This window comes from Lagopus muta, chromosome 2 (genome assembly GCF_023343835.1).
Source record: "Lagopus muta isolate bLagMut1 chromosome 2, bLagMut1 primary, whole genome shotgun sequence".
Taxonomy (NCBI): domain Eukaryota; kingdom Metazoa; phylum Chordata; class Aves; order Galliformes; family Phasianidae; genus Lagopus; species Lagopus muta.
The window spans coordinates 86,334,480-86,347,654 of NC_064434.1; the positions used below are offsets into that span (position 1 = coordinate 86,334,480).

Sequence of the window (13,175 nt, forward strand, 5' to 3'; positions counted from 1 at the left end):
TTGAGATGAACTTTCTGCCTATTGAAACGCAGAGAGCAAATGCTAAGAAACTGAAAAGATTCCAAAATCATGAGAAATCACACGTAGGTAACAGAAATTTGAGAGGGGAAAGTCTGAAAGTTGAAGCTGGAAGTGTTAGTATGACAACTACTTGTTTGTAAGGGTAATAAGGATAATAAAACACTGGAATAATGAATCAGATCTTTAAAAGGAAAATAATACGAAAACATTTCAATGAGTGAAATGGGTCATCTGGCTTTTCTCAGATGCTATATAATGTTGCGGTCACCAAGAATGATAACTGAAGGCCAGGATTAGTTTTACTAGATAGGTTCAGTAGAGATAGAACGCTTCAATATAAATATTTCCCTTCACCTTTACTTGAAAGGAACATGCTCTAAAGGTGACAACAGTATCTCCATCACCATTAAATCACCATCCCTAGCTAGAAAGTATGAGTGACATTTAGAGGTTATTATGACAAAGAAACATTCATTATGACTGACACAACACAGCCAATTCATGCAAAGAAATAAACAATTAAAGGGCAAATTTTCATATTAAACTGCACAAAGTCCACACTTTATGTACGTATAATGTGTAAGAATGTACATCAACATTTTCCTATTCCTCAAAGCTATTCCACACCTCAAGGACCGTATTTAGAGAAGAATGACTCCAAAATTGCCACTTTCTTACTGAACATATTTTCTCCCTGAAATGCCTTCAATCATTACAGCTTGTTCTGGTAGGGGAAAATAAATAAATCGAAAAACAAAACCCAAAGCACCCTAAAGATACCTTTTTTTTTTTTTTTTTTCCTTCCCTGAACTGTATTATTTCTACCATTCCACAACAACCAAAACAACATTAGGATGAAGTTCTGATCTCCGATCAGGAGGATTGCAGATATGTTCAGTAGCGTACAAATGAGATATCTGGTTTATACTGTTTTTATTACTGATAATCACACGTGACTTTGAAAAGATCTTGCTTAAAACAATAAATCCTGTGGTGTCATGCCATGTTTTGAGTTAGGACGTTGCACCTTTATTATGCAAGCTCAATGCATCACATCTTTACAGTTGTAGCAGAGGAACAATAATGAAGCCCTGCAAAAATTTAGAAAAGGAGCTTCAAGAATCTTTTGCCAACCAATCCAGAGCAAATGCTTCAGAAAAATTTTTACAAGAAACATGATCAGCTCTGAGCAATCTCAAATCAGCTAACAAAAAGTTTTCAGTTCAATTTATCCTTAATCCAAAGCTTAGAGTCCCAATAAAACCTTTTCGTTTTTTATCTGATTCTCCAAGATCCCCCAACGACCATTCCTCAGGAGTTGACAAACAGCAAAGCAAAACTCTGCTGGCAACGCCTTTTTAAGACAAATTTTAATAATGCAAAAAATAAATGGGGACAAACTGAAAAAAAAAAATTCTTGAACACAGAGCAAGTCATTTTCTTTTTGTATTATCTAAAAGATCCTAGGGATAATTCAAAATTCAATTATGTGGCTAAAAAAAAAAAAATCAGAAACAGGCAAACACCTTTTCCCTTACTTTTCATATCCCAAATCAAGCAAAGAAACAAAAATTCAACCCAAAACACACACACACACACACACACACACACACACACACACACACAGAAAAAGAAAAAAACAACCAAAACCACAGAGCAAGCTGCAGTAATCATCCTCTGACATACGGCAACAAAAAAATCTGGAACAACTCCAGACATCCACTTAACAATACAGCTGTCATCATTCATTAGAGTATAAAATTTATTTTCAACATTCTGTACTTCATGTAAATTGTACAACAAGTGAATGAGCTACAAACTAAAATGTTAAACTGTGAATTACAGCAAAGTATTTTAAAAATTTTGAATATCTAAATCAAGGAGTAAATAGGTAAATAGCATAATACATAAAAAGCACTAACACTAAAGTCTTGCCTATGTCTGTTTCAAGTAACCCAGCATAGGTATCCAAAATTATATTATCATTCCTCTCTTACAGGAGGACTCAAAAATTCATTCAGAAGGATGAACATATTCATTGTGTGCAGAATGTTCTCAACTTTGTTTTTCTATCTTGATCATGCCAAAGTAATATTTTAAAATGAAGTATCAACAAAATGTTCAAAACACTAAGAATCACATTTAATACAATCTCTGCTTCGTTATCCTTTGATTCCTTACACAGTTTCATAGCCTACAGCATTTGTTCCTTAGCCCATTTCTTTCTTCCACACCATAGCAAGATGCAGAAATCATACTGCTACAAATGAGCATACAATCCACACGGCTTAAAAAGCACTTCACAGCTATGTAGTAGGCATTCTAGGATTTGGCAATACATCGTGTGAACAGCACAAAACCAGTATTCTGCATCCTAAAATATTACCATACGCCTCCTGCCACGTGTCTTTTTAAGAACACAAATGATTTTTTTATTCTTTAGCAAGCTGAGATTTTTTTATTTTATTTTTTTAAAGAATGTGTCAGAATTATTCATGCTGAAATAACCATTAAATTACCTGCTGCACATATCTGTCAGTAGTTTTCCACATGTAGTAATATTCAATGATACTAGTCAGCGACTTCCAAGGGAGCTGAAAAACATGTTACAAACTGAAGTAGTTAAAGAAATTGCAGTATTCACATTTTATTCAATACATCTTAAAATCACGTATAGCTTATGCAGAAATTTTAAAATGTCTATGCATTAAATACCTACCTTAAAAATCCATATGTATATAAATGCATGTACTACTAATAATAACAATCTTTCTTTATAATTAATAATGATGCATAATTGCATGAAATAAATGACATATGGATTTGGATATGTAAGCCAGACAGTTAAACTAAATGATCAAAACAAAAGCAGGTGCGTCAGGAAACACAAAGTTAAATCTGTTATGAAGTGCATCAGATTAAGAATGATATCAGGACTAAAATAAATCACCTTGACATGACTGTGTTGAAGTCTTATAATAGTTTTACTCTAAATAAGAAAAAAAATACACTGGTTGTAGTACTTAATTCACAGGTTTTTTAAGTCTCATAACAGCTCAGCTGCTCTTATAATACTGCTGGTTCTGCATCAACCACTACATACTCAACCATTAAGCACCAAACAAAAGGATGCAAGGGACAAATTGCAATAAGAGCAAAAGAGCAACAGAGTACTTCACAAAAATTTCTGAGCAAGATCAGAGTAGTTGAATATTACTATTATGACCTTCTTAACAATTTTGGGTGCACAAATTTATCAGTGAAGTGAAAATCTATGAGCCCAAAATCACAGATTCATAGACTAGGTTTACGGAAAAAAATTAAGCACAGAGCAGCTATTTCTAATTAATACCCAACTATCTACTTCACAGAAAGATTCAATTCTATCAATTCTCTATTACTTAAATTAGTAAGAGCCATACAGATTTGATGCAATTTTTACTTAAAACCTGGGAAGACATTAGTATTTTGTGCACAGTATTCAATGGAGGCATGCATGAATGCTAATAATAATCATGCTGTGAAAGCTTATCTTTGCAATCTTACTCATTCGAGTAAGTGGGGCTTTCTCCATGCCCTAAGACAAAAGAATAAGTTCCTGAAAGCAGCAGAAGAAAAACTGTATCAAACTACCTCTTCCAGCATACAGGAGCTTACAGCCAGTTTTTCACTCTGCTTTCAGACACTTGGATGAACTGAATTTGGCTCCCATTTCTACATTCAAGAGCTGGGATTTGGGTTCAGATTTAGTTGTGTCTTCTTTTTCAGACAGCATACCACACTGTATAAATCTCTGGTCCAAACGACAGCAAGGTTACCTGTTTGCATTTAACTAGCAAGTAGCAGTGCAGCAAATACATAAATTGATGCTGCAAAGAAACAGGAACACAATTCAGTTTACTGAAGTTTGTTTCCTTTCTCAGGTAAACGATGCCTTAAGAGAAATCTGCCCAAGAAAGGACTGGTGAGTAGCACACACACCTTTGGTGTGAGTTGACAGGTGAGCTGCTTCTCAGCATGTCCATGTAGTTCCTGACACCTAGGTGAAACCCTATCTGTTGTCGTCAACTAGTCCATTTTAACTTCTCAATAGCTATTTTCTTTCCTCAGCATTTATGCTACTAATACATTCATGCCACAAAATATGTTTACCATTTCTCTAAACTTCCATCTGCTACAGCTATGACTGTGACATGAGTATGTTTGTTCACTCAATAGGCAACTGCAATTAATGGAAGATAATTAAGGTGGTTGAATTGGATAACCATAATCCTTTTTACACTGAGTCACACATCCCAGAAAACCTGTTTGACACACTGAGCATGAATTGCCTTTATTCTGTTTACTTGCACACCAAAATGATAACACACTGTAGAGACACAAGAATTTTCCTCAGGTCGCTCTTAACTGCCACAGAAACCATAAGCAGATACAGAATAATGTACTGCCATTATGGAATTACAATAAAAAATTAGTTGAAAGACATACAAATGACCACTTCACTGACATTTTTGCAGAACAAAAATAACAATGAGTTTTAAGCAGTACAAAACCAGGAAGAGATAATTTTTGAGTCCTGAGTTTTCTACGGGGCAAAAAAGGACCATTCAGACCAGCATGAAAAACAGAGGACTAAGTTATTTTAAAATGAAGGTGTTAACTTTACAGCATATTTACAGGACTTTTTGATACTGGAATCTCGTTTCTATTTTATGTAAATAGTTTGAGTAAGATTTTCAAGGCATTTTTTGAGATATGAATGTCATAACTTTGTGAAAAATTATGATCATGAAAAAGTAAGAATTAAAATGCTGCTTAGGAAAATATGTTTCAAGAACCCAAAATATTCACTCTCTTTTCCCATTTTACGACTGAGGCAATTCAAGTAATTCAAGAAAATTAAGTAATTGTAATTAAATTAAAAATTTTAGGTTGATTAGGATTCACATAGCTCCTTAAAGTCAGCAGAGCCTCAACAAATTAGCTCCTTTAACAGCTCATGAGTCAATAGCAGAAGAAAATGATTATTCAAAGACCAGACAGTAATTTGATAACCAATGAGCTGCTCCGGTCTATTAAAAAAGGTAAACTCCTTTATTCCATTTAATTTATAATAATTATTTTGCTTCCTAATATTTAATGTTATAGTATAAAGTTTGAACTGCAACATTAATGTCCACACAGTGCTGGTTCTTACTAATTGCTGGAAAGTAAATGAGCCTGCCCTTTAGAGAATTATAATATAAGGGCTGCAACCGCATCTTGCCTTGTAAACCTGGACTGATTCAGAAGACAACTCCTGTGGTACGTAATGACTCAAAGCAGTATGGCATAACCCTCTTCTTCACAACGTTGCTATCAACTCCAGGACAGTCTTGCTCGCAAAGTGGCACCACGGTGCTGACTAAGCTGCTTAGGTTCAAGGTCTTAGACAGCATAGGATTAGATATAAAATGGGTGCTGAAACAAGTTAGCACACAGACTAGCAGTGCATTCACTTCTTTGTCTAGGCTTTTCCCACATATATAAGATTAACTTACAAGGTATGATAACTGGTAATCGATAAATGTATTCTAATGAATAATTAACTGCTGAGCACTAGAAATATACAGCTATCTCAGCATGCCGTCTTTTCATATTATCCATAACTTAAATCTTAAGGGTCTATATTAGATGATTACTTGAAAATAAAGGCTTGTTTTTAACATTCTTCAACTTTAGAATATTACAAAGCAAGTGAAAATATATAACTTTTACTTTGGAGAAATTAAGGTATCTCACAAGATTACATGATTAATGCAGTGGAGTGCTTTCAAATTACATAAATTTTATCTCAAGATTGTGTGCACGGTTACCAACACTGTATGAAGTAATATGTAAAATACATCTTCTAATGGTGCTTTAAAAATGGCATGTCAATTTTCCAAAGGTTAAAAGAAAAGTGACTAAGGATAGATACCGTTCCTCTTTTAATTAAGGGACTGTAGTTGATTACTATCCCACATTCATTTCTGCTCTACTCCTGACTAATCATTAATGCGCCCTCTTTAGGCTACAAAACTCTATCTTTAGATCTCTCATGTTTTGGGAGAACGGCAAGGGAAAATAAAGCACCCATGCTTTGGGAACTAATATTTGATGAAATAGAGAGGGTATCAGGAAAAACCTACCTGACATAAAAATCAGATAGATTTTAAGCTACTTTAAATAGATTCAAACTCACTAAAGTAGCTATATTTGAACACTAAGACACACACAAAAAAAGCTATTTCTACAACATATTCTTGCACTGTTTCAATCAACAGAATTTAACTATGTGTAATAACACATTAAAATTATACAGAAGTTTCTTTCCCATAAATAACAGAGAAAAGGCTTAGATTTCCTTGATTACAAGTTACTTTAGGTCACAACTTATAAAATAAGCAAATAAAATACACAGTAGATGCCTTAGCTAAATACTATTCATTACAGGACATTCAGTTAGAAGTCATAATAGTCAGCTACTCTATAATTACAGCTTAGGACCCACTTATCTGCATGATAATTAACAACCAAGTGTAGTTTGCATTGTTTCAGGTTCTAGAATTCTTTAATATTCCTTTTCACTCATTTTCTCAAATTTGAGAGCTCCTTTGTCCACAATGCAATTTTCTCCCTTAGAAATCAAGCAATTAAGCACACACATATAATACACCTGTTAAAATGTTGGTTCTCCAGAAAAACAATGGCCTTCCCTTCCCACTTTCATTCAATTATCTGCTTTATTCCAGCAGAGCTTAGTGTTTAGTCTCCTCCCAGTGTCCCATACACTAACTTAAAAGGACTTCTACATTGTACTATATAGTACTACTTTTCCTTTCCAAAAGTGATTAGTAACACCTACAAAGAAAACTAAAATTTGAATTCTCAGGCTGAAATTGCCATGAAAATATTTCATTCAGCTTCAATCTTAAATCCAAACTTTACAATTTTTTTTTGGCTTATATCCTAACCCTTTTCACAAAACCCAACTTGAATGATTTAGTACAACAAAGGAAATACTTTTTCTTGAAAAAGAGATTCTTCAAGAAACATGCAAGAAAAAATTGTAAACATTACTAACAATTTCAGCAATCAGTGCCAGAATTCATTTCATTTCATTACTCTGCAGCAGAATGCTGCAAGTTAAAGCTTTGCTGTCCTGTAGTGTGATGCTTATTAAAAAACCCCCTCTATTTAGAAGGTACTGGAAAACTTTTTAGAAATGCCAGAATATCTGGTATGTCAAAGTTACTGACTGTAGTGGACTTGAAAGCTATCTGAATACTTTTTCTCTGTTAACCGTAGAAAGGAATCTTAGAGTTTCCAAAAAACAAAAACCCTGAGGAGTAAAGTGTATAGCTAATAAATTCCACTCAAAATTGTGAAGAAATTCTGACAATCTTCTGGAGCTTTTACAGATCTGTGTAAAATCCTCGTAAAATTCTCAAACAAAACACATTTCCATACAAGATGCCCTATCTGGCCAGGGGATTATCTTCCGCCAACATCTTTCTGAAGAACTCCAAACAAGAAAGAATATTTACTTTCATGTGGATAAAACATACACATTAATTACATATATTTCTCCTCCAGTTAATCTTAAAAACCTACAGAAAGTAGTTATGCTCACCCGTGTCACGGGAATAAAGAAGTAATCTACTTCAGTACTTACAAAGTCTTGTCGAATATCGTTGAAGTCCTTTCCATATTTTTCCAATGCCTCTTCAAACAAACTAGCTTCTGATGCTGACCATTCTTCCATTTCATCTCTACACAAGACAGGTCCTCCAAGTGGCACCAGAACACTGATGGCACTGCTCAAATCATAGTTATGTTTATGCAATGTATCCATTGCATGAAACTAGGAAGGAGAGAATGAAAAAAAAAAAAAAGCTTGTTTAATTAGACAGTAGTCTAATTAACACAAATTCAGTGTATTATTTTCTATATACTATGTAACAAGCATCAAGTAAAGCTAAATTTAGAATGTATTTTGATATCATAGGATTTCCACTGTGAAACATGAGGAAAATAAATTCTTTATTACTTAATCTGGGAAAGGAAACATCTTAATAAAATGTTTGCTAAAAATAACATTAGTTAATTAGATCCTGCAAATTACCAGCAAACATTTCTAGAGAATCTTTACTTGGTAGAAATTGGTTTCAAGTAACCCAGTGGAGACAACGGCCTATATTGACTGAGGAGCAATTTTAATTAGGAACACTTCTAAATAGTAGCTGAAGAGCTCCTCAGATATACCTATGCTAAATATTCTCACTTCTTAAAAAGGAAATGATTTATTGTTTTCATTATCATCACATGGAAAAACAAGTAAGATTTTTGCCCCTTGCTAAACACTGGAGATGGAAAAATTAGGTGTTTGGTTTACTTTACTTTCCCTGTAAGTGGAAAAAGAAAACAAACACGTTACAGCTTTCTTAACTTTACAGGTAACACTGGACACTCACAAATTACTACGAACGTTAAAAGGAAGTTGTTATTTCCCAGAGCCACCTGCATGGAAAATGAGGAACATGCAAGAAGCCTTTCCAACTCAGCATCCTGAAAGCCTATCATCACAACCTTAAATCACTGGGTTGAAGGTGGCATAAAAGGTATTAAGTGCAGTACAGTCTGTGTGTGATTGCATGTCATTGATTTGCCCCATGTTGGGCGGTGAACTCTAAGGGTAGCATGCAACCTGTCACATAGTCCTAAATTCATCTTATGAAAACTGAAACATTTCAAGGAAGGAATGGTCAGTATAGTGCATATACGGAAATTCCAGTTGAGTTTCTGCATACAAAATGCAAATAATGGATTCTCTTTATCTTTTGTCATCTCCTATGAGGTGCAAAGTCTTTCTCCAGCTCTCCATATACCTCTTTGAAAACTATCAGAGACAAGATTCTCAAACTGTTTAATCTGCAAGAGATAATGTCACCGTTATCCTACAATAAGTTTCTTCACTTATGGTTCAAGCCACATTCACCAGCCTTGAGAAGAAGCCACTGTTAACATGAAGTATTCTAATATGGAAACACTGTAGAATAAAGTTTAAAAGTCAGAATCTTCAGATTAGAGAATTAAATTACTGATCTATGGCTTACAGTGTGATAAAGCAAGCCTAAAGATTGAACTCTTACAATAAGTTTAAATTGCAGCCCTCATGGAAAAGCAGTATATCCTGCAAATTTTCCAAGCTAAATCCAAATTTAATCATTGAAATCAATGTTCTTAAAAATTACAGTAGAATAAATCCTTGCTCTTTCTTTACATTCATTTTTCCACTTAAAATGAACCTATAACACCTATAAAGGTGTTATTTTTTTTTTTTTTTTTTTCCTGATATTGCTGAAATTGACGAGTAATCTGTGGGAAGAACAATCGTTACTGAGCTGTTCTGCAACAGAAGACTACTTACAAGTTCCTACGGTAACACTATCTGCCTTCTGCAGGTCTGTCAGCCTCCACTTAAAGGAGATTCCCACATTACCATGAGTAAAACGCACCAGCAAAAGCAAGAATAACCAAAAGATACTGTCCAAGACAAAGTCCTGAAGTTTCTCTTTTTTTTATCTCTTTTTCCCCAAGGATGAGAGGACTACAAGAAACAACTAATGGGAACGCAATACCCAAGGAGCAGAAGGCTGGGAAGAGCTGTCAGTCAGTGACTCTCTCAGATAGAGACCAGAAGAAAACATGAGCCACTCACACTAAGCAACTTTGCCCAGAGCATACTCTCCAACAGAAATGAGGGATCTCACCAGAGGAAAGATATTGCCCACACAGACAGAGGGAATTTCAAGCTTAAACTTTAACTGACAAAGAAAGAAGATGTCCACTAAGCCCAGAAAAGCAGGACAGAGCCAGGAAAAAAAGCACTAGCAGGGCATATTGTAAACAAGCTCTAACAGTTCCCAAAACAGACGCAATTTCAGTAATCAGTTAAATAAACTAGACTGAAGTGCCTCCAAGATAGCATTAGAACTGGAAACTGAATATGGATATTATAAATTCAACAATTTTGACATGATTATCTTATGTGCCATGTATACAGAAGTCTAGTAAAATTTAAAAGTCTTATCATCAACAATTGGTGCAAAGAAACATATGTTCATACTTTAACTTTCAAGAGACATCCAAGAATAGATCTCCTTCTTTGTAGTAAAATAGCATGGGCTCATGAGAACAAGCTTCCCACAGCCAGCACAAACTGAATCTGTCAACCTCCTCTGCTTTAAGGGCACTCACCTCAGTGTACACATCTTGCAACATTTTGGAATTTGAAACAGGAGACCTTTCTTCTCAGAGACCGATTTCATTCTAAAAGAAAACACTCTGCCTGGGTGCACCAGAAACACTATCTTTAGTTGTCTCTCCAGAGTGTATCATTGTAACAAACAAACAAAAAGCAGAACTACACTATCGTCTAGGAAGTTAAACTCACATGGTTTCATGTCTTTCATGAAGATTTTCTAAACAACTTCGTAATTTCCTGCCTTATCTCATTAGCTTTCCCAGATTTTCAAGATAAAAAAGACTGAAAGTAGCCTCTCACTGTTAACATCACAAGACCTTTCCTAATTGCATACACCTACCCTGAATTTTCTTATGTTTATAAACTATGCTCTCAGGTTGCTTACAGTCATCTCTAACTGGAACAACTAATTAAAAAGACTAGAAGCCCACAGACATGGCATACAGAATCTCCATTAATAAAACTTCAGGTGCAAGGGTTATCCAGCACTAAGAATACCGATAGCTTAATTGTCTTAGTATTAGGCACCTACATCCTTTCCAAACCATAAATGAGACCCACCGCAAGTTCTGCAAACGTCTGTACTAACTTTAGCTGCTGTTCAAAACATGCTCCTAATTAACATGGGAAAATATGAAAGAATAATTACTAAAATGACAAATATGTCTTTTCTTAACTTAGAAGGAAGTACATTGCAAAAGAGGGTTTTAAAAAGCTTGTGGGGGTAGGAAAATGAGAGAGAGCAGACAGACACAATAATTAAATCTGGGGAAGTTCCTCTAGTGCCTCATTATAAGATATGCCTTTCATTAAGTGTAATAGAATTTAATGGATCATTTGCAATGCAGAAACTTTTATATGGCACTCAAACGTTAAATGCATCCCTTTATTAGCAGTGCTGCACATTTACCTTCAAACAGAGAGAAACTGCTATAAGAATCAATCTATTCTCTTAACCATTGAATACAGTTAAGAAGGATGTACGTTGTGAGAGATTTATCACAAATTCTTAATCCAATGCAATATTAATAAAATAAAAAATGTCAAATGGAAGAACTGTTATGATGGAAAAACCAAAGTATTTAATGGGAACAGAATTATGCCAGCAAGGCCATATCAGCAAGCATGAAACAAAAAACAGCTTCAGAATACAGAACATACTCTCTTGAGCATTACTGAAAAAGTTACCTTCTGCCACTGCCATGCCACAGCAGTCCAGGCTGTCAGTTTCCTATTTAATAGCCCTTGAGATTACATGGTAAAATGTAAGAAATCTAATATTTTTCTCATCATACTAATGAATATAATTTACCCAGAGTATAAGAAGTGCCCTACTGAATCAGATCAGTCGACCACGTATTGAAGTATTCTTTCCTTGTCAGCAGAACTAGAAAACTTCACTTAGAGAGTAAGTCCTGGGAATTGCAAGTGCTAGATGATCAGCTTCTCTCTGGCTCTTACTATCAACTCACGGATCCATTGTCCATAAGTTTTCTAATCTTTTTTTTTTCCTGCTAGCATTTCTTGTTCCTTCAAAACCTTGAGGCATCGAATAGCAGAGGTGCTCTACTGTATAAGGCAATACCTCAATTCAAGATTTTCTAGCAACAGTTTCATTGAGTGTCCTCTAGTTCGAACATTCAATTACCTGATATGTAATGGACCTTCTTTACTATCATCTCTATACTGTACTTCATAGGTGTCCAACCTTTTGGCTTGCTTGGGCCACCCTGAATAAAGAGGAATTGTTCTGGGCCACATGAACATAGGTCACACCAAAAGTAATGCCTCCTATTTATTTTTATGGAAACTACAATAAATGCAATGAACATGGTAACTGTGCTTGATAGAGCAAATTCTCACCTACAGAACGCTGTTTTTCAATATGGTCACCACCATGAACTATGCATTTTTGTCAGTGATGAACAAGAGCCTGCACATCATGCTTGTCAAAACCTGCACCACTGGAGGTGACCCACAGACACTGTTATCATTGCTGAAATGCACCACCCACCACCTCACTATGTTCACATCCACTGTTTGGTCTCTGGAAATATTCAGCAAGTGTCAATGAATGTCAATGGCTGCAGATTTTCCTGCACGGAGGTATTTAGCAGACTGCTCCTCTGCTGCCACCTGTTACACAGCAATAAATGTAATAGAATATCGGTGGGAAGGTTCAACTGCTATTGCCATGCCACCAACATCTGCCTCTGATACTGTGGGTGAATAAAATAGGAGGCATTACTTCCAGAGCAGCCCTTGTAAAATATATAAGCAATATAACTTATTTTAGCTGTTTGTATTTGTATTAAAGCATTAAAATAAAATTTAAAAAGCAACAAAAACATAAAACTAGTGGAATATTTGACTTTTTTTTTTTTTTTTACTTTTTTTTTTTTTTTTTTTTTTTTTTTTTTTTTTTGCGAACCTAATGCATCAATCTGGTTTGATTACAATCATTGCTGTTCTTAACAAGTTCTCAAGCTGCTTGTCAGAGATTTTTGATGAAATTTTACTATTCCTGTCCTTCATCCTTCATGTTCACAAGTGTATATACTGCAAGAAATTGATGGATAAATAAGGCATGACTGTGAAGCAAGGGATGTTTTTCTGTGGTAAGAGTTCTTATGACACTCTGGTGAAGAGGCATATTTAATTTTTCTTTGAGTTGAACACCTGATTGCAATTCTACATATTCCACTTAAAAATTCACAAGTAATACATTTATTGCAACCGAAATTAGAATCGCAAATATATATATAAAAAAAATATATATATATATTTTTTTTCCAGAAATCTTGAAACCTACCCACAGATTCCTTTATCAGAATGCAAAGCAAGACTACGTGGCTTTTTTTGCTGT

At 34.8% G+C, this 13,175-nt stretch overlaps 1 protein-coding gene across 5 annotated transcripts in view; it reads right to left on the bottom strand.

Moving 5' to 3' along the window:
• Positions 1-13,175, bottom strand: part of MTA3 (metastasis associated 1 family member 3) — a 132,788-nt gene that overhangs the window by 64,444 nt on the left and 55,169 nt on the right. For all 5 annotated transcript variants that reach the window (XM_048934808.1, XM_048934806.1, XM_048934804.1 and 2 more), the window contains 2 exons: positions 7,718-7,906; positions 2,541-2,615 (listed from right to left, as the gene is read on the bottom strand). In XM_048934808.1, the coding sequence (XP_048790765.1) occupies positions 2,541-2,615; positions 7,718-7,906 (264 nt within the window). The remainder of the gene's footprint in view (positions 1-2,540; positions 2,616-7,717; positions 7,907-13,175) is intronic.